The following is a 24,527-nucleotide window of genomic DNA, read 5'->3' as shown; positions in this document are numbered from 1 at the left end:
AATCTGTGTATTGAGCAAGCAGTAAAGGAAACAAAAGGAAAGTTCGGAGTAGGCACTAAAATCCATGGAGAAGAAACAAAAACTTTGAGGTTTGCCGATGACATTGTAATTATGTCAGAGACAGCAAAGGACTTAGAAGAGCAGTTGAACGGAATGGACAGTGTCTTGAAAGGAGGGTATAAGATGAACATCAACAAAAGCAAAACAAAGATAATGGAATGTAATTGAATTAAGTTGAGTGATGATGAGGGAATTAGATTAGGAAATGAGACACTTAAAGTAGTAAAGGAGTTTTGCTATTTGGGGAGCAAAATAACTGATGATGGTCGAAATAGAGGGGATATAAAATGTAGACTGGCAATGGAAAGAAAAGCGTTTCTGAAGAAGAGAAATTTGTTAACATTGAGTGTATATTTAAGTGTCAGGAAGTCATTTCTGAAAGTATTTGTATGAGGTGTAGCCAGGTATGGAAGTGAAACTTGGACGATAACTAGTTTGGACAAGAAGAGAATAGAAGCTTTCGAAATGTGGTGCTACAGAAGAATGCTGAAGATTAGATGGTTAGATCACGTAACTAATGAGGAGGTATTGAATAGAATTGGGGAGAAGAGGAGTTTGTGGCACAACTTGACCAGAAGAAGGGATCGGTTGGTAGGACATGTTCTGAGGCATCAAGGGATCACCAATTTGGTACTGGAGGGCAGCGTGGAGGGTAAAAATTGTAGAGGGAGACCGAGAGATGAATACACTAAGCAGATTCAGAAGGATGTAGGCTGCAGTAGGTACTGGGAGATGAAGCTTGCACAGGATAGAGTAGCATGGAGAGATGCATCAAACCAGTTTCAGGACTGAAGACCACAACAACAACAACATATTCAAGATTGATATGACTCGAATTTTAAGATTTATCTTTTAACTTGGCACCATAGATTTTGCCATGATATTTAATCTCCTGATGAGAGTTTTCCACCAAAAGTCAGCATTATACCCACTGATGACAAACAAGTCCCCACAACATATTGCAAAGTTTCAATGAGACAATCCTACACAACACACACAATCTTCACCAACTAATTTTGTATTTTCAGAGACAAGTTAAACTAAATGACAGAACTCAGGCTCCACATTAAAGACACTTTAAATATTTAATTTTAACTGTCAGTACTGCTCGTAATGTTCATAACATGCCCCTTTAATTCTCTTCAGAAAGACAGTGGTAACTGTGGTCATGGCATAATACAATCATCCTGTCCGAATTTTTAAAAAAGGGGAAGAAAATTATAACCTCTAAAATAAATACCATAAAGAACATAATTTCCACCTTCCAATGTGTAAACAAGGCATTAATGAAATCTTTCACACACTCAGAAATCAAATGAAAGTAATTGAATTGTGGTTTATTCATCTCACGATGTATGTTTGCAATCCATTTGGTTTGCATACAGGAAACATATAAAAATTTATAATACAGTTACAATGATTGTTATACTAATAAATAATAGCATTAAAATAAATAGTAATATTAAAATGATATTTCTTGGAATGTGTAACACATTGTATCCAGTTCAAATTTCCAGTTCGTTCTGCGTGAATTCATCCACTGAGTAATAACGTTTCAGTGTTGGTGCATCATATATTATAGCTTTCTTTTAAGTGGGCCGAAATTCATCTGCGTTAACTTGTTCCCTTTAATTTATTACAAATTTTCATTCCCATATATTGATGTCCCTGGGCATAAGGTTTGAGGTGGTTGGTGGGGAGCATGAACACAATAGTTTTCCTCAAATACACACACACACACACACACACACACAGAGGGATGACAGAGTTAATGTTTTAAGTTTTCAAAATGGATGTCACCATTCTTTGTTTGCAGTGAACATATTTCAAATCATTTTTTTCTGTTTTTTTAGTATCCACTCTATGTTTGTCAAGGTACCCCAAAAACAATACCATACCTAGTAATTAATTCAAAGTAGCTTGTCTATGCTACTTTTTGTGTGTCCATGTCAGTTGCAGTTGGTAATATTTGCATGGCAAATGCAAAGTTGCTCAATTTCTTTTCAAGATATTCAATGTGTGCCTGCCAGCTCAAATTTTTTACTACGCTTAAATCTAAGAATTTGACTGAGCCAACTTCTTCTATATGGTATCTTGGTTGTTGTGTACAATCTTAATCTGCTCACACTTTGACTCTTTGCTTTTGAATTGCATCATGTGGGTCTTAGATATATTTAGATTCAATTCATTTAGCTGAAACCAAGTTTCTAAGGGAGCTCTGATCGCAGATTTGGGGAATTTTTTTTCTGAATCCTGATTTTCAACTGAGACAATAGTATCATCTGTGAACAGAACTGATGGAGAGCTGATATTTAATGGCAAGTCATTAACATAGAAGAGAAATAGGACTGAGCCTAAATTGAGCCTTGTGGAACACTCTGAGATACTTTTTCCCAGTCAGAAAAATAATTTGCACCATTTAAAAAGATGCTAACTCTTTGCTTTATGTTTTATAAGTAGGATTTAAGCCACTGTAGGCAACTGCCAGTAATGTCATACTTTTCAAGTTTGTAAATCAGCAATGCATGTTTTACAGAATCAAATGCCTTAGTGATGTTGCATAAAATTCTTGCCAACTGATTTTGCTTGTCTAATGACTTGCTAATTTTCTCTGTGATACTTTTTACTGCACCTATGGTGTTTTTCACATGTAAAAAATATAAATTATTGTTTAGAATAATAGAATATTTTGCAATGAAATTTTGGATTTGAACAACAACATATTTTTCAGATATTTTAGATATGGCTGGGAGAATTAAGATAGGGTGATAATTTCCCATGCTCTCTCTTGATCCATTCTTGAAGAATGTTTTGACTTCAGCATATTTTAGCACCACTGGGAAACAGTGCTCTTGACAACATTGATTTATTAGTTGAGCTAGTGGCTTTCCAATTTTATTGTGTATGGCTTTAATAACTTCAGTGGGTATTCCATCCCAACCACAAGATTATTTGTTTATTTACACAGCATTCATTAGTATTTGAGTTGGACTTAACATTAGATTTCTGTCAATGTCAATTTTTGAAGTTTCTTGGTACAGTGTTTAACAAATAACTCAGATTTAATGACTGATCACACAGCCTTTGTCTTATTTTTATGGTTTAAAATTAGTCTGTTATTTGCCAGTTGTTTTGATGCCTTGACAACTCTTTTAAATATATTTTTATAGAGCCTAATATATTCAACAAAGTCAGTATCTTTATTATAATTCAACTCTCTGTGCAGTAGCCTTTTCTTTACATTGGAAATTTTATGCTCTTGGTAATTCACTTTAATTCATTTGTCATTTTATGGTTTTAGCATCTAGGTGGAAATGTTTCATTAAAAACACCAAGAAAACTATGTAAGAATTTCACAAAGTTTTCATCACTTAAGTTACAATGATCAACAGGCCATTTTTTTCTCTTTTAGCTTCTTACTAAATATTACAAGTTTTCTTTGCTAAAGTTCCTTCTCATATGGGTTCTCATACAAGAAATGTTCCTGTCTGTCTGTGGCGGCTCGATGAACAATATACAATGATCTGAAATACCTAGATCTAGACAAAATGTATACATATCTTCATATACATAATTAGTTACAGCATTGTCAATACTGGTTGCTCAATGGCCATTGTCTCTGGTAGGTTCAAAGAAATTCAATTTGAAACCATATTTCTTTTCAGTCATTGAATCTTGAAGCATAGCTACTATTGCAAGTGATATCAATATTAAAATCAGCAGCTATTACAATTTGTTTCTTTTTTTCTCTACGAAGATCTTCTAGCATAATTTCAAGCTTAGATAAGAATATTTCTGATGTTGATGTCCCTGGGATTCTGTATAGTGAGATTATTATAATATTTTCTAGTGAGTCCACTATTTCTACACAACAGCTCTCAAGCACATATTCTTTACATAAATAATTAAAAAAATATTATTGTCTCATCTTCCCTGTATTTCTTCAAACAAACTACTCATTCAGAGTTATGAGCCACTTTTCTGTTTTCAGTACTTATACACTATGTGATTAAAAGTATGTGGATACCTGGCTGAAAATGAATTACTAGTTCATGGTGTCCTCCATCAGTAATGGTGGAATTCAGTATGGTGTTGATCCACCCATAGCCTTGATAACAGCTTCCACTCTCACAGGCATATGTTCAGTCAGGTGCTGGAAAGTTTCCTGGAAAATGGCAGCCCATTCGTCATGGAGTGCTGCACTGAGGAGAAGTATCAATGTCAGTTGGTGAGGCCTGGCACGAAGTCAGCATTCCAAAACATCTCACAGGTGTTCTGTAGGATTCAGGTCAGGACTCTGTGCAGGCCAGTCTATTACAGGGAGGTTGTTGTCATGTAAACACTCTGCCACAGGCCGTGCATTATGAACAGAGGCTCAATCTCATTGAAAGATGCAATCACCATCTCCAAATTGCTTTTCAACAGTGTGAAGCAAGAAGGTGCTTAAAACATCAATGTAAGCCTGGGCTGTGATACTGCCAAGCAAAACAACAAGGGGTGCAAGCCCTCTCCATGAAAAACACGACCACACCATAACACCACCACCTCTGAATTTTACTGTTGGCACTACACACGCTGGCAGATGATGTTCACCGGGCATTTGCCATACTGCCATCGGATTGCCACATTGTGTACCATGTTTCATCACTCCACAAATGGTTTTCCACTGTTCAATTGTCCAACATTTACACTCCTTACACTAAGCGTGATGTGTGGCTTATGAGCAGCCGCTTGACCATGAAATCCAAGTTCTCACACCTCCCGCCTTACTGTCATAGTACTTGCAGTGGATTCTGATGCAGTTGGGAATTCCTGTGTGATGGTCTGGATAGATGTCTGCATATTAGACATTATGTCCCTCTTCAACTGTCGGTGGTCTCTCTCAGTCAACAAACTTGGTCGGCCTGTATGCTTTTGTGCTGTACATCTCCCTTCATATTTCCACTTCACTATCACATTGGAAACAGTGCACCTAGGGATGTTTAGGAGTGTGGAAATCTCATGTACAGATGTATGGCACAAGTGACACCCAATCACCTGACTATGTTTGAAGTCCATGAGTGCTGCAGGGCGCTCCATTCTGCTCTCTCACGATGTCTAATGACTACTGAGGTCTCTGATATGGAGTACCTGGCAGGAGGTGGCAGCACAATGCACCTACTATGAAAAATGTATGTTTTTGGGGGTGTCCGGATACTTTAGATCACATAGTGTATGTATAGCATGGAATTTAGTTAAGGCCAAATTACAGTAACATTTAGTACTTTAGTTTCATTTGGGTGAAATTATTGTCTTTTATAAAAGTAGCGCCTCTGACTACATTGAAGGAGTTTGATGCAGCAAAAAAGTTAATTTTGACATCTGTTATAACAAATATTACAATCAATTTGACATCATAGGCCTGTAAGCCTGTAAATGTCTGTATATGTGAAATGTAATATGATGACATGCCCAGTCTCCTTGCAAAAGAGATCGACAGATAAATGAAACTACTACTACTACTAACAACGGAAGCCTTACACTGATTAGTGTCGTCTGATCCACACTATGATCTCTCTCTCTCTCTCTCTCTCTCTCTCTCTCTCTCTCTCTCTCTCTCTCTCCACCCCCTCCTGTGTGTGTGTGTGTGTGTGTGTGTGTGTGTGTGTGTGTGTAACTTACAGTTGTGACAGCTAATTTTACTCAGCACACCAGTAGTAGTAGTAGTAACTCATTGTTTTACCAAAATGGAAAGTATTATATAACGGCTCTATCCAAATCAAATCGAAACTGATGTTAATGTGATGCTAGTACCAATATGTTGAAAAAAAAATCAGCATGTTGTTTACAGATATCAAAGATCCCTTTTTTAAAAAAAAGAACCACAGAGACAGGAGTTTTATCTCTAGAAATTATCAAGTAATTCATGAAAAGTATTGCAGCAATGTATCATTTTTTGTGAAATATATTTTCAGAGGACATGCAGATGAATTCACGCTATATGAACTACCCCTTGTCAGTGAAGTGGACAGCATTTATACCATCAGGAATTGGTTTAATATTGTTTGTTTCTCTCGTGTCTCTTTATGGAAGATTCCCATCAAACCAGGTGAGTTCTATGACTAAACCATACATTAATTAAACAGTTTGAACAAAAGAATCCACAGGCAGCTGTCCGTAAGGGAGAAATATTGAACAGAAGGATAGTGAAGCTACAGTGCCACAAAACTGTCCTTTCAGGTCCTCAGTAAGTATTTCTCAATATGTTCTATAAAGTGTTTATAAACAAATGTAGTTATTTTCTTTTCATTACTTTTAAAGTGTTATCAGAGGAGCTAACACTTAGTTGACAGATACGTTTTCATGTATTCAACTTGAATGAAGATTACATTTTTCATACAATGTAAGCTTTCTTAGCTTGAAAAGCTACAGTTATTAAATTTCCTGGGCTAATATGCTATTGTTGAATGGATTTTATTAATAAACCCAACATTTCATCCCAGTCTGAAGTAGTTTCGAGAAGAAATAAAATATTTCACCAGCATTTTGTTAAAGAATGGGTACTCATCTTCAAACTTGCAAAGGGTATCACCAATGTAACAAATAGATCATACCACCATATTGTCATTTGTGAAATCCAAAATGGCACTCATTGTATAGCGAAGAGCCTGTACAGCTGTGATACCACTGTACTACATAAATCCACTAGGATTACATAGAAATATTTTAAGGTTGCCTGAATATGAGTATCAATTGATAAACAAATTATTTTATTTATTCTGTGGAACCAAGTAAGCCAAAACTAGTTGGTCACAGAATGGATCAGGACATACTTCACACAATTTTGATAAGAGAATTTATGTAATAAGCATGAAAAATGTGAGAGTGTATCCAAATAAATAATGGATTACACTAAAAAGTTCTGAACTACTGCAAGAACCTCCTGTAAAGAAAGGTGGAATGTGCAATAAGAGAAACTTTCAATTTAAATCTGAGGCTTGGGGTTTATCATCCAATTTTTTCAGTTACGCTAGATGCCTATTGAAAATAAAACATGCTGAATAGTATACACCTTTGTCTGAACTGTTTAATGAAGTATTATACAACTGCATGCTGGTTTACTGTCTGGTTGCCTGAATGAATGTGGCCATTTCTTCTGAATGAGTGAGTACAGACAACAAATCCCATGATGGACTCTAAGTACAGCAATGACAGAGTTAGAATTTTCTGAGTCACCTGAACAACGGCCAGTATGAAGTTTGCAAACTGACACCACAGATAGGTCTGACTGCTCTTTTCTGGGCTATAGATACTTTGATGAGTGCACAGATTTTCACCAAAATATAGCATCACAAAGAGGTAACAAATCAAAATAAGCAAAGTAAACAAATCTTCACATTATCAGTCTCAGAGACAATGGAGATATTAAAGTATTCAGTTTCTGCAAAAGATCTGACCATGATACTTCCAAGAAAGCTTCCTGCATCCACTCGTAGTGATCTCAGTTCCAGGGCACTCCGTACCTAACTATTGACAACATCGCGAACAACCAACACCAGAAAGACCACAGCAAACAATCTCTCTCCAGCAATCAATAGACCACTACCTGCCATGGCTGGAGGATCAGAGGGCATGTGTCGGACATGATTTATGGAACATAACTCTGCCAGCCACCTTATGGTGCCTGGAGGAGGGAACCTTACACCACTAATAGTTATTTCCTTTCCTGTTCTACTCCCAAATGGCACAAGGTAAAATGACAGTCTATGCACCTCTGTATGAGCATTAATTTCTCTTATCTTGCCTTACATGAAATGTACACTGGCAGCACAAGAATTATTCTACAGTCAGCTTCAAATGCCAGTTCTCTACATTTTATCAACAGTTTTTCATGAAGAGAATGTCTTCTTCTCTTCAGAAATTCACATTTAAGTTTGTGAAGCATCTCTGTAGCTCTTGCATGTTGATTGAAGCTACCAGTAACAAATATTGCAGTACATCTCTGAAGTGTTTCAATGTCTTCCTGTGATCTGACCTGGTGGGGATCCCACACACTCGAGCAGTATTCAACAATGGGTTGTACTAGTGTTCTATACATAGCACCCTTTATAAATGAGTTACTACATTCTCCTAAGGTTCTCCCAATAAACCAGTCAACTATATGCCTTTCCTGCTACTGTCCTGACACGTTCATACCACTTCATGCTGCTTTGCAATGTCATGCATAGATATTTAATTGGCATGACTGTGTCAAACAACACACCATTAATGTTGTGTTTGAACATAATAGCCACTGTTTCTCCTTCTCATCTGCATTAGCTTACATTTTTCTACATTTAGGACATGCTGCCATTCCTCATGATAACTAGAAATTTTGTCTAATCCATCTTATATCCTATTATAGTCACTCAGTGACAACAGCTTCCATGCAACTTTGAAAAAGTTACGTGAACTTATTGAATAGTGCTGGTTGCAAGTTCTGATGTTTGTAATTTGTCTGCCTTAGACTTCCTGTAAATCACTACTGATGCTATCTCCAACTGATAAAGCAAGTGCTTCACATAATTTCTGATGTAACATTTCACCATCTCCTTTACCAGTGACATGTTGTTATCCGTAATTGTTTGTTATCTTTAACATTGGTAGGTTCATCGAAACCCAATGTGTAATATGTTGAACATGCTTCTTCTAACAAATGTTCATGGGAATATGGTGTCAGTCCATCAGTTATTAGGTATCTCATTTTCTTAGACAAAAGCAAAAAAAAAAAAAAAGCTCAGGAACACTGTAAGGGAACATCATCTTAAAAACATTACAAATATCATATGATGAATCCATAGAGTAATTGGAAATCACTGATTTTATTGTCCAAATCAATTCAGCAGTGATGGAACTACACTTGGTACTTACCATCTGTACTGATGGTGCATGTATTGAAATTAAAGATTGTGACTGATCTGTAAGTTCTAAATGGAAATGATGTCATCTGCATTTAATTCCAAAGTTACACTTACATTTTGTTCAAGGTGAGTTGTTAAAAACTGCCTGAAAACCTTCCATCTCCAAATTAACTAAACAAGAACACACATTGCAAAACAGTTCACTTTCACCAACATCTTTGCTGTGCAGAGACTTGACTTTTTAAATTATCTGTCTTTTCAAGCTAGTTACTATGAAATTTGCATTTCCTCCCATCTACAAAAGTTTATCTACAAAACTGAACAGCATGTCACAGCAAGAGTTCTCCCCTCACCCCTCCCCCCTCCCCCCTCGCCCCCTCACCCCCTCGCCCCCTCCCCGGTTCTCAGTTCTCTAGACTTCTCTCCCTCGTGAACAATTCCTATTATTTGGAAAGGATCAACAAATTAGAACAGTGTTGGATGAAGTGTATAAGTCTAAAATGAGACTATGTCGAAAAATAAAAAAAGGTTCACCACAAACACGTAAGTAGTTTTTATTTTTGCATGGACTTTTCAAACACCCCTCGTACATGATCTGTGTATTTCTGCACTACTGAGCACAGACTTTTTTTGAGTGATTCTACAACTATTACAGTGGAATCAGGTAGCCAGAAAGAACATCTGATAATTAACTTGCATTCACCTAGACCTGTTACTTGCATCCACATAACTTCACAGTTAGATTCGATTTTTCCCTTGATAAATCCAATATTTTTGTCAACTGCAATGAATAATCCCATTTCCCATGACATCTAATCTGTCTTTTTGATATAAATGCTTGGCTAAATATTTCAAAGGTTTCTGCTTCAGGTTTCAGCCACCTATTGGTTCCATGAATGACTTGTGTAAATTCAGGAAGTTTATTAAAAATACTTCCACAATTTACTGCTAAACTGTTGACTGTCACTTTGTACATAGTTAATTTGTACATTGTCTGATTCTGCTCTCTACTTGTTGGCTCATGAGCATTTATTATAGAACTTCAAACTACCACCAAGCCTATTGAAACCCATGTGCACTCCACAAGTATTCTACTACTTGTGTAGCTGCTTCATTTGTGTAGGATAACCCTGACCTATTAAGCATGACAATAATAGAATATTATGTGATAACAGTTAGTTATCTTGCTGTTGTGCAGACCAAAACAGTCTTAACCTGAGTTGGAGTGTACTGTGCAATGCTGATGAAACTGTTGTGGAACAGTTGTAACAGCAATAAGAATAAAAGGAACAACTACAACAGCAATTATGGCACCACAAAAAACTGATGAAACTACAGCAGCTGCTACTTCTGTGCAATCAACAGTTGCAGTAGTGGAAGAGATGGCCATGCTGCAACGGCAACACCAGGATCAGTTATGAACACAGCTAGGAGCAGAGGACCACCAGCAGAGCAAGCACAAGTTTTGTCATAGTCATGCAGATAGAAAAGCATGTTCCTAGGCAACCTGACATTGCCTGATGGCAGCCTCCCAATGAGAAACACAGTTCTACCCACACCCCAGGTGTGACCTACTGTACCTGTCTATAGTCAAAAGTCTGGTGAGTCATATTATCTGCTGCTACCCCAGTGACTGTGCCATTGATGCATAACATCTGGGTGAAATTTGAAGCACCAGGCATCTGGACGAATTTGTCAGTCACTGCAGAACTCAGCTTGCCCTTTGTCCCCCAATATCCTGAAAACCATTGATGAAGATCCCTTCAAACAAATTCCACATGCCTATGTTTCCAGAAAGCCTTTGACACTGTGACCTGCTGCAAACTGTTAACAAAGGTCTGAACATACAGAATAGATTCCAAGATATGTGAGTGGCTTGAAGATTTCTTAAGGGATGGATCCCAGTATGTTGTCCTGGATGACAAGTATTCACCGGAGACATGGGTATCATCATGGGTGCCTCGGGGAACTGCCATAGGACCAATCATTCTTTATTTTCATAAACCTCTGATGACTATTGTGAACAGCAAGTTGCAACTGTTTGCTGATGATACTGCAGTGTTCTGGAAAGTGTGGTCACTGAGTGTCTGTAGGAGGATACAGGATGACATAAGACAAAATTTCTATTTGGCGTGTGAATGACAGGTTGCTCTAAATGTAGAAAGATGTAAGTTAACAGAGATGAGTAACAAGAAGACCTGTAATGAATCAGTGGTAAGCTACTTGACACAGTCAGGTCAATTAAATACCTAGGTGTAACGTTGCAAAGCAATATGAAAAGGAACAAGCCTGTAAAGTCGGTAGCAGGGAAGCAAATAAGTCACTCTGGTTAACTGGTAGAATTCTAGGGAAGTGTACTTCATCTTCATAGCTTAAGTACAAAAGATGAGACTGTTTACAGAACGCTAGTATGAACCACTCTTTAGTACTTCTTGTGGGTTTGGGATTCCCACCAGGTTGGTTTAAGGGAATATATTGAAATAATTCAGAGGTGTGCCACTAGATTTGTTACTGGTTACTGGTAGGTTTGATCAATGTGTGATTATGGAAAATTTGGAGAACTGCCATTTGCGGCTGACTCAAGAACAATTCTATTGTTGCCAATATATATTTCTCATAAGGACTGTGAGGACAAGATAAAAGAAATTTGGGCTCGTACAGAGGCACTAAGATACCCATTCCTCGTCACTGCATTTCTGCATGGAATAGGAAAGGGAATAACTAGCAGTGGTACAACATACACTCTGCACTTCACTGAATGGTGGGTTGAGGAAATGCATGTAGATGCAGAGGGCAGCTTATTCTATAGTGAAAGGAAACTAAATTATCCCTCTATTATGTCAAAAATAAATGTAAGGGAAGTCACAACTGCATTGCAGTTATTATGAGCAAGCAACATTGCTTTAACAGTATTCAAGAGCAATGATTTGTGTTTCAGCCTTCAACTTTTCATGTATTATTTTTCAGAGATAAATGACAATTTTAACACCCTAGATGCAATTTCACATTATTAGCCCATTTGTTCCCAAAACCATTAATAACCAAACTAGAAGACTAAGAATAATAAATATTTACAAACTTCCACAGTCAGTGCATTTGTTTTCAAGGGGTTGTCATTAAACCAAATTCTAAGATACTTCTTGCTTTCTTGTGTGTGGAATCATCATTGTACATAGATTGTGTAAACGATTTATGTTATACAATAGAAAATTTGAAATATATAAGGTAACAAGTGAATAAAAATATTACATAGGTAGTGGAAGACAAATAAACATTAACAAAAGGCTGAGAGTGTTACAGCTGTTTACATCACTTTTTTATGGCCGAAATTATTTCAACAGAGTATAATGTATAGTTAGTTTTTCTCATATTTATAACTGTTACCATAAAACTTAAGCAAAGTTGTTGTAACATATTTTACCAGAGGGTAAATGAACTGTAAATTGTTATTAGTATTGTAGTTCCATTTCAAATAATATTCCATATAAAAGAAACATATGAAGCAATGAAAGAAAACAAACCACATCTACACAAATTGAACTTACCATGACAGATGATTAAGTTCTTTGGTACATGGATAGGGAGACCACTTGGCAGTCAATATTGCTGCCATGCTTGTAACTACCAGTATAGATTGTCATATTATTGTGAGGCTCATTATAAAATCTAATCTGGAGCTCAGTATCTCTTGAAGGAATAGCTATGTGTTTCTGGAGTTGCCATGTTCTTTGCTAGCAGCTCTTTGCTAAGCCCTCTGAGGATGGCATATTGTTGGGAGGCATGATTTCTTGACACTTATAAAGGCACATTTACTTATTTATTTCATGTTCCACGTATCCAGGTAGTAAGTGAATCACGAGGATATGGAATTTATTTATTTCTTTCTTACTCCATCAATCCAACTGTGATAAACTCACAAGGATATAAAGTACCTTAGAAAACAATCTATACATAGGTAGTATTAAAGCATTCAACCACACAAAAGTAATACTCCATATTTGATTTATGCATATGTGGTAAGAAAGACACATTACGGCAAACATTAGACACAGAAAGTGAAAAACAAATTAAAAAAACCAGTGAAAATAACTACGAATATTACATCAGCATGGTACCTTCATCATTATTCAAACTTACACTATTGTACTTGACACTCAAAACTTCTAGTCAACAGATCTATTAGGTTTTTCTAATGTGGCTAAAAAACTCTTCTGAACAGAAAAATTATCTTTCAAATAGAAATTGCATCATTTTTTCCTAAAATAGGACTGATTGTCAAATTTACTTTTAACATCTGGAAGAAGAGGATTCAAAACTTTTGCACCAGAAAACTGCATGCCCTTTTGTAACATAGTCAGATTTTTACAGTTGTTGTGGAAATTATCCTTTCTCCTGGTATCATATCCATAGTATTTACTATTTCTGTTATGAAACTCAGTATTTTTGCTGAAGAAACACATATGAGACAATATGTACCAGGAAGTAATAGCAAGAATTTTTTATTTTTGGAAAAGGTTTCTAAAACTACATCTGGAGTCTATGCCAATCATTATTCTTAGAACACATTTTTGGGCTAAGTGTATTTTCTTTCCTAGTGTTTTATTTCCCCAAAATATAACACCATATGTTATAAGCCCCCCTGTGAACTATGGACCTTGCCGTTGATGGGGAGGCTTGTGTGCTTCAGTGATACAGGTCGCCATACTGTAGGCGCAACGACAACAGAGAGGTATCTGTTGAGTGGCCAGACAAACGTATGATTCCTGAAGAGAGACAGCAGCCTTTTCAATAGTTGCAGGGGCAACGATCTAGATGATAGACTCATCTGGCCTTGTAACATCAACCAAAATGGCCTTGGTGTGCTGGTAATGTAAATGGCTGAAAGCAAGGGGAAACTACAACAGTATTTTTTCCTGAGGGCATGCACCTTTAGCGTATGGTTAAATGAAGATCGCTTCCGCTTGGGTGAAATATTCCGGAGGTAAAATAGACCCCCATTCAGATCTCTGGGTGGGGACAACTCAGGAGGACATTGTCATCAGGAGAAACAAAACTGGCATTCTGTGGGTCAGAACATGGACTGTCAGATCCCTTAATCGAACATATAGGTTAGAAAATTTAAAAACGGAAATGGATAGGTTAAAGTTAGATAAAGTAGGAATTCGTGCAGTTTGGTGACAGGGGGAACAAGACCTCTGGTCAGGTGAATACAGGATTATAAATACAAACTCAAATAATGGTAATGCAGCAATGGGTTTCATAATGAATAAAAAAAATATGAACATGGGTAAGCTACTACAAACAGCATAGCGAATGCATTATTGTAGCCAAGACAGACCTGAAGCCCATGCCTACCACAATAGTACAAGTTTATGTGCCAACTAGCTCCATAGATGATGAAGAGATTGAAGAAATGTATGATGAGATAAAAGAAATTATTCAGATAGTGAAGGGAGATGAAAATTTAGCAGGCATGGAGGACTGGAATGTGATTGTAAGAAAAGGAATAGAATGAAAAGTAGTAGATGAATATGGACTGGGGGTAAGAAATGAAAGGAGAAGCTGCATGGTAGTTTTGCACAGAGCACAACTTAATCATAGCTAACACTTGGTTTAAAAATCACGTAAAAAGGAAGAGGCCTGGAGACCCTGGAAGGCTTCAGACAGATTATATAATGGTAATACAGATATTTAGGAGCCAGATCTTAAATTGTAAGACATTTCCAGGGGCAGATGTGGACTCTGACCACAATCTATTGGTTATGAACTGTAGAATAAAAGTGGAGAAACTGCAAAGAGGTGAGAATTTAAGAAGATGGGACCTGAACAAACTGAAAGAACCAGAGGTTATAGAGAGTTTCAGAGAGAGCATTATGTAACAATTGACAAGAACAGGGGAAAGAAATACAGTTGAAGAATAATGGGTAGCTTTGAGAGATGAAATAGAGAAGGCACCAGAGGATTGAGTAGGTAAAAAGAAGAGGACATGTAGAAATCCTTGGGTAACAGAAGGGATATTGAATTTCAAACAATGGAAAATCGAAGATGCACTGTAACAATATTAGGGAAGGAAAGTTGCTACCCAACATATAGTGGAGATGCTGAGTCATGATAGGCACAACAAAAAGATTCACACAATTATAGATTTTGGCCATTAAGGCCTCTGTCAGCAATACAAACACACACACACACACACACACACACAACTTGCACACATGTCTGCTGTCTCAGACAAATGAAACCACACCATAGTTGTCTAAGACAGCAGATGAGTGTGCATGTTGTGTTTGCGTGTGTGTGTGTGTGTGTGTGTGTGTGTGTGTGTGTGTGTGTGTGTGTGTGTGTGTGTGTGTACCACACCATAGTTGTCTAAGACAGCAGATGTGTGTGCATGTTGTGTTTGCATGTGTGTGTGTGTGTGTGTGTGTGTGTGTGTGTGTGTGTGTGTGTGTGTGTGTGTGTGTGTGTGAGTTTATTGCTCACAAAGGCCTTAATGGTCAAAAGCTATTATTGTGTGAATCTTTTTGTTGTTCCTATCGCGACTCAGCATCTCCGCTATATGTTGAGTAGCAACTTTCCTTCCCTAATATTATTACAGTCCATCTTCGATTTTCCATTAGGAGTAAGATAGATATTGCCTACAGAAAAATTAAAGAGACCTTTGGAGAAAAAAGAACCACCTGTATGAATGTCAAGAGCTCAGCTGGAAAACCCGTCCTAAGCAAAGAAGAGAAAGAAGAAACATGGAAGGAGGATATAGAGGGTCTACACAAGGACGATGCATATAAGGGCAACATTATGGAAATGGAAGAGGACATAGCTGAAGATGAAATGGGAGATACAATACTGCATGAAGAATTTGACAGAGCACTGAAAGACCTAAGTTGAAACAAGGCTCCAGGAGTAGACAAAATTCCATTAGAACTACTGATAGCCTGGGGAGAGCCAGTCATGACAAAACTCTACCATCTGCTGAGCAAGATGTATGAGATAGGTGAAATACCCTCAGACTTCAAGAAGTATACAGTAATTCTAATTCCAAAGAAAGGAGGTGTTGACAAGTATGAAAATTACCAAACTCTCAGTTTAATAAATCATGGTTGCAAAATAATAACATGAATTCTTTACAGGCGAATGGAAAAATTGATAGAATCCAACCTTGGGGAAGATCAGTTTGAATTCCGTATAAATATTGGAACATGTGAGGCAATACTGACCCTCTGACTTATCTTAGAAAATATATTAAAGAAAGGCAAACCTATGTTTCTAGTATTTGTAGACTTAGAGAAGGCTTTTGGCAATGTTGAGTGGAATACTCTCTCTCAGATTCTGAAGGTGGCAGGGGTAAAATACAGGGAGTGAAAGGCTATTGGCAATATGTACAGAAACCAGATAGCAGTCATAAGAGTTGAGGGGCGTGAAAGGGAAGCAGTGGTGGAGAAAGGACGGAGACAGGGTCATAGCCTATTCCCTATGTTATTCAATCTGTGTATTGAGCAAGCAGTAAAAGGAACAAATGAAAAATTTGGAGTAAGAATTAAAATCCATGGAGGAGAAGTAAAAAATTAAATGACCTGGAAGAGCAGCTGAATGGAATGGACAGTGTCTTGAAAGGAGGATATAAGATGAACATCAACAAAAGCAAAATGAAGATAATGGAATGTAGTTGAATTAAATCCTGATTCTGAGGGAATTAGATTCGGAAATGAGATACTTAAAGCAGTCAATGAATTTTTGGGAGGCAAAATAACTGATGGTGCTCAAAGTAGATAGGATATAAAATGTATACTGGTTATGGCAAGGAAAGCCTTTTTGAAGAAGAGAAGTTTGATAACATCGAGTATAGATTTAAGTGTCAGGAAGTCCTTTCTGAAAGTATTTGTATGGAAAGTAGCTATGCATGGAGGCTAAACAAGATTGATAAATTGTTTAGACAAGAAGAGAACAGAAGCTTGTGAAATGTGGTGCTCCAGAAGAATGCTCAAGATTACATGGGTAGATCGTGTAACTAATGAGGTGGTACTGAATAGAATTGGGGAGAAAAGGAATTTGCGACACAACTTGACAAAAAGAAGGGATCAGTTGGTAGGACAGATTCTAAGGCATCAACGGATCACCAATTTAGTACTAGAAGGAAGCATGGAGGGTAAAAATCGTAGAGGGTGACCAAGAGATGAATACACTAAGCAGATTCAGAAGGATGTAAGTTGCAACAGTTATTGGGAATGAAGAGTCTTGCACAGGATAGAGTAGCACGGAGAGCTGCATCAAACCAGTCTCTGGACTGAAGACCATAACAGCTACTTGTTATAAGAGAATGGTAATAGCCATAGTATGATACTTTCGTTGTGTCTATATTTCTGCTCTTGGAGAGAATGTGTAGGGAACAAATTGATGAGCTGAGAAGAGAATGGTCCAATAAGACATGTCGAAACCTACCCTGAAATTTTTTACACGGGAAGAAGGCAATGAAAGAAATGCACTGCCAAAATTTTATAAGCTAAGATGCACTGCAAGTATTTTGTAAAATATGTTAAAGTTACACATTTTTGCCATGCGAAGAACACCTTATAACAGTGGTTGTACAGCCCTGACCACCTAGCCCACAACTTGGCGAATCACTCATGCAGTAAGTACCTTGTAGTGGAATTATCTAGAGTTCACAGATATCAATTTTAAGCACCTGAAGCCTGGATGACAACAGAGTGAATGGAAGTGAATATGTGCAAATGAGCATTTGCAGAAAATTCACTACCATTGGCTTGTATATGAGTAGAATTATTTATACTAGAGGGAACGGAAGAGAACATGAGGTAGCAAACATTGCCTATGAACGCAGTGTTATTAGTTTTTAGTTCTTCTGTGTACAGGATAGAACTCTATCCTGTTAGAGCCACAGTGCAAAACTTTGCTATTCATAGAGGATTATTTTGCATGGTGATCACACTGTTATTGATGGAGTATGCAAAATGGCACAGGGAAGGAAGAATTTAAGTGTCTCAATTTGCAAGGAAGCGTGACATGGTGGAGACCGTGCACTTTACATGGAATAGCATCTCCATCTCTCTTTAGCACTGGTGATGTAACAGGATTGCGTCTAGCAAACTTTTTTGGGAATACTTCTTCAAAGAAGGCTGAGAACTCATTTAGGAACATATTAAATTTAGCATTAACCTCATCCATCCTGTATACCTGGCTCCAGTCCATCTGTTGCAATTGTTTTAAAGACTTCCAGTGCGTCAATAGTCACTGGTTTAATAGATTTCCAGGTGGGGCACTGGTATCGATGAGTGAGAACCCTCATTGGGAGGAGATTGGCCGGACAGTGTATGAACATCGCAGGGAAAGGTCTAGAAGTAGGTGCCAGTCAACAGAGGGGCTGTCGTTGTGCACTGTCATTCAATGGGAGCAGCTATCTGGTTCAGTTAGTTCAATTGAAACCCTGTTTGGTTTGGCATTCAATAAGAGCCTAATTGTGTAAGTGTCTCTTTCTATGAGTGGAAAGGGACCAGTGTAAGGTGACTGCAAGGGTGCTCTAACAACATCTGTGTGGAACATGACAATGAATGAAGTCTTTGTGGATGAAAATGGTTGGTTCGCATGGTGAGATGCCACTGAAGGTCAGAAATTTGAAACGCAGTTCCTCATTTGTAGCACCAGTGAGCAAGATCTACAGGGTGGCCTTTTATTTTCATGTAGAGGAAAATGTGATGGTAAGTCTCAGGGTTTCACTGTATACCATTTCTGCTTGCTGCTGAAACATCCAGAATGGTTTTGAATACAGTTCACAGCCCAAGTAACATCAGTGACAATGGGGTCAACTGAGAAGACTTGTGACTCTTTAACATGGACTTGAGCATCCTGTGCCAGCATTCACCATGCCATTGTTTGCTGGATGGTAGATGGTGCAATCATGATGACTGAAACCACATGAAGTAACCAGTTCGTTGAACAAAGATGACTTAATTTGTTGACCGTGATCTATTGTCACATCTGCTGGGCACTCAGAACTTGACATTCATGTAATCACAAAGACTTGTGCAATTGTTTCTGCAAAAATGTCCATAATAGGTATGGCTTCAACCCAGAGAGGAGGCATCTCAATAGCAATGAGAATATATTTGAATCCTTGCACCAGGGGTACAATGTCTATTTGGACATGAGAAAAACAGCATATTGCTTCTTGAAAGGAATCAACAGGCTTTGACGGACTAACAACAATCACAGAGTACTCTTGGCCAAAAATGCCTGCCTGTTACTTTGCAAATAGTCATGTTGGATCCAAATGTGCAATGCTGTGAACAGTGTCAAAAACCTGTTAAGGCAATCCATTGGTAATTGTTTCAGTTGTGCTTCCATCATATGTTTTGTAAGGAACTTGTGTACCTCTTCATCTGTTTCCTATGTCATAGGTGGTTGAGTTAGGTCCAAATTTATAAAGAGTGCATTGATTCTTGAGAAATAGTCAGCAACCACAATGTCAGCTTTTCACACATGACAGAAATTGGTAGTGGGTTGCACAACAAATTCCATATGGTCACTGCCAAGGAGAGAAGGAATTGTGAGGATTGTTAAATCCCAAAGACACTGGTTTACAGTCTGTAAAGAGAAACGGAGTGGCACTCCTCAGCTTGTGGTCAGAAATGTCTAGGCTGCTAGTAGTTAGTGGTCATAGACAATCCATTTAATCTGTGCAACAGACAACTGAATGGAAAAAAAAATTGAGGGGCTGCCATGATCCTTTCACCTTACTAGCAGTCTGATTAGCATCAACCACCGCAGCCACTGGTGCTGAAGGCAGAGTGTGACCAAGAAGTGCTGCCTCTTGTGAGGAACATTTGACATTGTGAAAAGCAGATAACATTTCAGGTGTCCACAAGGCAGAATGCTGTCCTGAAGTGATGCCAGAAAGCACTGCTGTAAGCAATGCCTACACCGCCGCTGCACATTACAGCTGCAGAAATTACCCATGCCTAAGAAATGGCACAACTGCTGATATTTTTCTAGAAGGGGAACTGATTGTAGCCACTCAACTTTAAATTGTAAGGGCTTAATACCTTCAGGAGTCACCTGAAGTCCCAAGAAGTCCACTGTCTGTTTGCGAAGCACACCCTTGGCACTGTTTATCTTCAATCCATAATTGGAAAGTATTTCACAAATAGTCTGTAGGTAAATTTTGTTCTCAGTAGCAGATGCAGAAAAAAATCAACATGTTGTACACAATGAAGAAATTCATGCTACAGAGGACCTCATCAACAAAATCTTGTCATATTTGTGCAGCATTCTTAAGGCCAAAAGCCATCTGTACAATATTCAAAAAAGCCAATAGGTGTGATTAATGCTGTCTTTTGTACATCCTCTGGTGCTACTGGAATTTGATGATAGGCGTTTTGGAAGTCAATAACATTAAATACACAGCCAAAATTATAATAAATAAATAATAGTACACCTAGAAAGATTTCATCAATTTTGATCCGATAATGGTATATGGGGAATAGTATATGTACTGATACTGGTTTCAATGCCATAGTATAGTGGCAGAGTACTATCTGTGCCTGTTGTTGACTAGGGAATGCTCACAGCCAGAGGGCTCCATCTGGTACAAACATGTGAAACAAGCAGGCAGCCATGCCATGGAGATGCATTCATGCTCCCCACAGCCATTGAGAAAGTTTGAAAGAGGTCCGATTGTTGTCTTTTGAGTGGTTGGATGGTCCTTTCAGAGAATTACCATACAAGCTGGACATACTGCATCAGTTGTGCAATGATGTGGGTAGCAGTGGTAACATGAACATTCTCAAGCTCATAGAAAAAGTTCTGGACATCCACAATTCACAGGTGCCCACCAGGATCACTGTATTGTAAGGGCAGATCATACAGATATCACAGCACAGATAAGAGGGCTTGTGAGCCCAGATGTATCAACATGAACTTTTGCAATCCAGCTATTAACATTGGGACTATGGACATGCACACCTCTAGCTCATCTCAACTGGTGCAGCCAGAGGATCACTTGGAAGACATAATGGCATGTCATGGTCATCAGCAATGAAAACAGATTTTGCCTGAATGGAAGTGATGGTCATATGCAGTTATGGCGTAGACTTGGTGAGCTGTGTCTCACAGAGTGCATTCATTCAAGACACACTGGCACCACCCAGTCCTTATTGTCTAGAACATGATAAAACATAGATCTCGTTCATGTTTGGTATGTCTGGAGCAAATGCTAACCTGCACCCAGTATGTGGAGAACACTTTTAGACCCATTTCTTTGCTGTTCTTGCAGCAGGAATGTGATGTGTTGTTCCAACAGGATAATCCTCACCCACCACTGCCCGTGAAACTCAACATGCTCTGTAAGATATGCAGCAACTTCCCTGGCCAGCATGATCTCCAGACTTGTCTCCAATTGAGCATGTGTGGGATACGATGGTATGAGAAGTGACTCAACAACCAACCACTCGTACAAAGCTACATGAACAGGTTGAGCAGGCGTGGCATAACGTATCCCAGGACAGTATTTGCCATCTGTATGATTGACCAGATGCCAGAATCAGCACCTGCATTGCTGCCCATGGACGTTACACCACATACTAATATGGGTGTTTCAGCATGAGTTGATACCTGGTACCTAAGAACCACTTGTGCTATTGATCTGTATTACATTTCCTGTACTCCATATGCTCTCTAAAAACAATAAAACTTAAGTGAATTGGAAACCTGTAAAAGAGAGTACTAATCTTTTTCCAGTAGTGTATTTGGGGGGCCTGAATGGCCATAAAATCAAGTAAATGGAGGACTGGATAGCAATCCTGTGTGGTGCATGCATTTAGTGCCTAGTCTCCACATGGATGCCTTTAGCCATCTTTCTTTTAAACAAGATGTAGGACAGATGCCTGAGGGCTGTCAGAATATCTGGTAACCCCCATTGCCAGCAATTCTCCAAACTTTTCCTCTGCAGCAGCTTACTTATCAGGAGGCAATCAACAGGCCTTTTATTCAACTGGCACCTCCGGCCTAGTGGAAATATGGTGTGTAGTGTTATGTCATGCTTCAAACAGTGGTGGGGGCTGGCTTTCTGCTGTGTCCATGGTTGTATCCGGAGTGACATCAACCCTGAGTTGATGTAGGTCCTCTTGAGCTGTAGCAAGTGCTGTGGCACTGCCTGGGTGTATAGGGCCTCGTTATCTTCAAGTAAATGCATCTTCTGTTCTTCCACCATTGTAACTTTTGAAATTTAATCACAAATGCTAGACAACAGGGTAAGGAGTTCCTTTGACAATGGTATTTTTGGGCCTACTGCTCAACATGCTGAAGGCCTCTGGAGGTGTGATTGCTGCTGATAAGAAAGCATCTTGTACAGTTATCACAAGACCATGTACAGTGCCAGTGTTCCTGTGAAGTGTAGCATTCTGTATGGACACAGTTAAGTTGTAACAGTGGAGAAAATCCAAAATAAGTATGGGCTCTGCAACATCAGAGATTAGGAAAGTCCATTGAAAACCCTAAATTCACAACTGCACCAAATTTAATTAGTTAGTTGTGCCATAAATTATCTGAACAATTCTTTTATCAAAGAGTGTCAGTTTACAGGATTTATATCCATGATTAGTGTTAACATTGTCCGCCTCCGGTAGCTGAGTGGTCAGTGCCACAGAATGTCAATCCAAAGGCCCCAGGTTCAATTCCCGGCTGGGTCTGAAGTTTTCTCCGCTCAGGGTCCAGGTGTTGTGTTGTACTAATCATCATTATTTCATCCCCATCAACTCGCAAGTCACCTAAGTGGCGTCAAATTGAAAGACTTGCACCAGGCGAACGGTCTACCCGATGGGAGGCCCTCGTCACACAAAATTCATTCAGTGTTAACATTAACAAATACATTATCATTTTATTCCTACTCATGTAACTGCACTTAAAACAAATGTTCTTTTTTTCTTTCCTTTTTTTTAACTGGCTACCAGTTTTTAAATACAAATTTGTTAGTGATAGAAGGAGTTGCCCAGGAGAAATCGTTTTGCATTAGATTTAAAACTTGCTTCGGTACCTGTCAGACATTTCATGTTATTGTGCACATGATAAAAAAAATATTTTATTGCTGCATACTGAACTCTCCTCTATGGCTCTCGCAGTTTTAACAACGGGTAATAAAGGTCATTTTTCCCTCTAGTTTTGTAGGTATGTGCACCACTGTTCCTCTCAAATTGTGATGGATTATTTATGATAAATTTCATTAACCAAAATATGTATCTCAATACATACTTTGTTCCTTGGAGAGGTACCTCACATGACATCTGTGCGTGAACATCACATATTATTCTTACTGCTCAGTTTTGTGCAGTCAGTCCTTCTTTTTAAGTGATACATTACCCCAGAAAATTATTCCATACAACATTACATTACCCCAAAAAATTATTCCATACAACATTATAAGGAGGACGAATGTTTGTTTCCAAGATTAACAATTATATCAAGAATAAAAAGAGCTGAAGTTAATTGTTTGACTAGCTCCATAATATGCTTCTTCCAGTCCACATTTACATCAATATGTACACCCAAAAATTTGGAGCATTCTACCCTACTTACTGACACCTGCTCATGTGTTATATCAATCATTGGTATGACTATTTGTTGCACAGAACTGAATGTAGTGTTCTTTTTTTTTCCAGCGACGGACATCTTCAAGAGAAGCTCTTAATAATTCTTTGGAAAATATCATTTAGTAACTCTTCTGTTGCTTTCTCTCTATCAGGATTACAATGACACTAGTATGGTTTGCAAAAATTACCAATTTTGCCTGTTGAATGTTAAGTGGGAGGTCATCCACATATATATATGGAATAAAAGTAGACCCAAAATTGAACCCTGTGGTACTCCCTTTGTGATTAATTACAATTGAAAGCCTTGGGGAGATCTCAGAAAATACAAACTGGCAGATACATTATTATTTAAGGCTTGTAATATTCACTGAGTGAATGTATAAATAAGATTCTCAATTGAGCAACCTTTCTGGAATCCAAACTGTGATACACTAAGAAAGCTGTGCGATTTCTCTTAAGTCCATTACTTTTTCGAATAATATGGAACAATTTGTCAGTAAGGAAACTGGACACCATTGTTAGAGTCTGTCTTTCTTATGGAGTGGTTTAATTATAGCATATTTTAACGTAAGTGGAAAAATCCCCTGTGCCAGTGATGCATTGCATATACCACTAGGGACATTACTTATTAAGCTATACAAACTTTTCAGAACCCTGTTTGAAATTCCATGATGTTGAAGCTACTTCTAGTTGCTTAAAGTTTAGTGGAATGACATTTTTCATATATTCTCTTGCTTCTTCATGTGCACCATTTAATAATGTTTTTGCTGCTATGTATAGAAATTGACAGTTAAAGCAATTGCAACTTGTGAATTATCAGGCACACCATTGTCATTTAGTTTAATTGTTAAAAGAATCTTGTACACTGACTGACTGTTGTCTCCTGTTTGATAATTTGCCATGTAGTTTTAATCTTGCTATCTGTATTTATTTCTGTCAGGACATGCATATTTCTGGATATTTTAATGACTTTCCTTAAAATACTATAGTA

At 38.0% G+C, this 24,527-nt stretch overlaps 1 protein-coding gene across 4 annotated transcripts in view; it reads left to right on the top strand.

Moving 5' to 3' along the window:
* Window positions 1–24,527, top strand: part of LOC126354628 (transmembrane protein 117-like) — a 483,273-nt gene that overhangs the window by 445,007 nt on the left and 13,739 nt on the right. For all 4 annotated transcript variants that reach the window (XM_050004396.1, XM_050004394.1, XM_050004395.1 and 1 more), the window contains one exon: window positions 6,015–6,148. In XM_050004396.1, the coding sequence (XP_049860353.1) occupies window positions 6,015–6,148 (134 nt within the window). The remainder of the gene's footprint in view (window positions 1–6,014; window positions 6,149–24,527) is intronic.

This window comes from Schistocerca gregaria, chromosome 3 (assembly GCF_023897955.1).
Source record: "Schistocerca gregaria isolate iqSchGreg1 chromosome 3, iqSchGreg1.2, whole genome shotgun sequence".
Taxonomy (NCBI): Eukaryota; Metazoa; Arthropoda; class Insecta; order Orthoptera; family Acrididae; genus Schistocerca; species Schistocerca gregaria.
The sequence above is the reverse complement of the archived record's forward strand: the minus strand, read 5'-3'. Positions and strand labels throughout refer to the sequence as shown.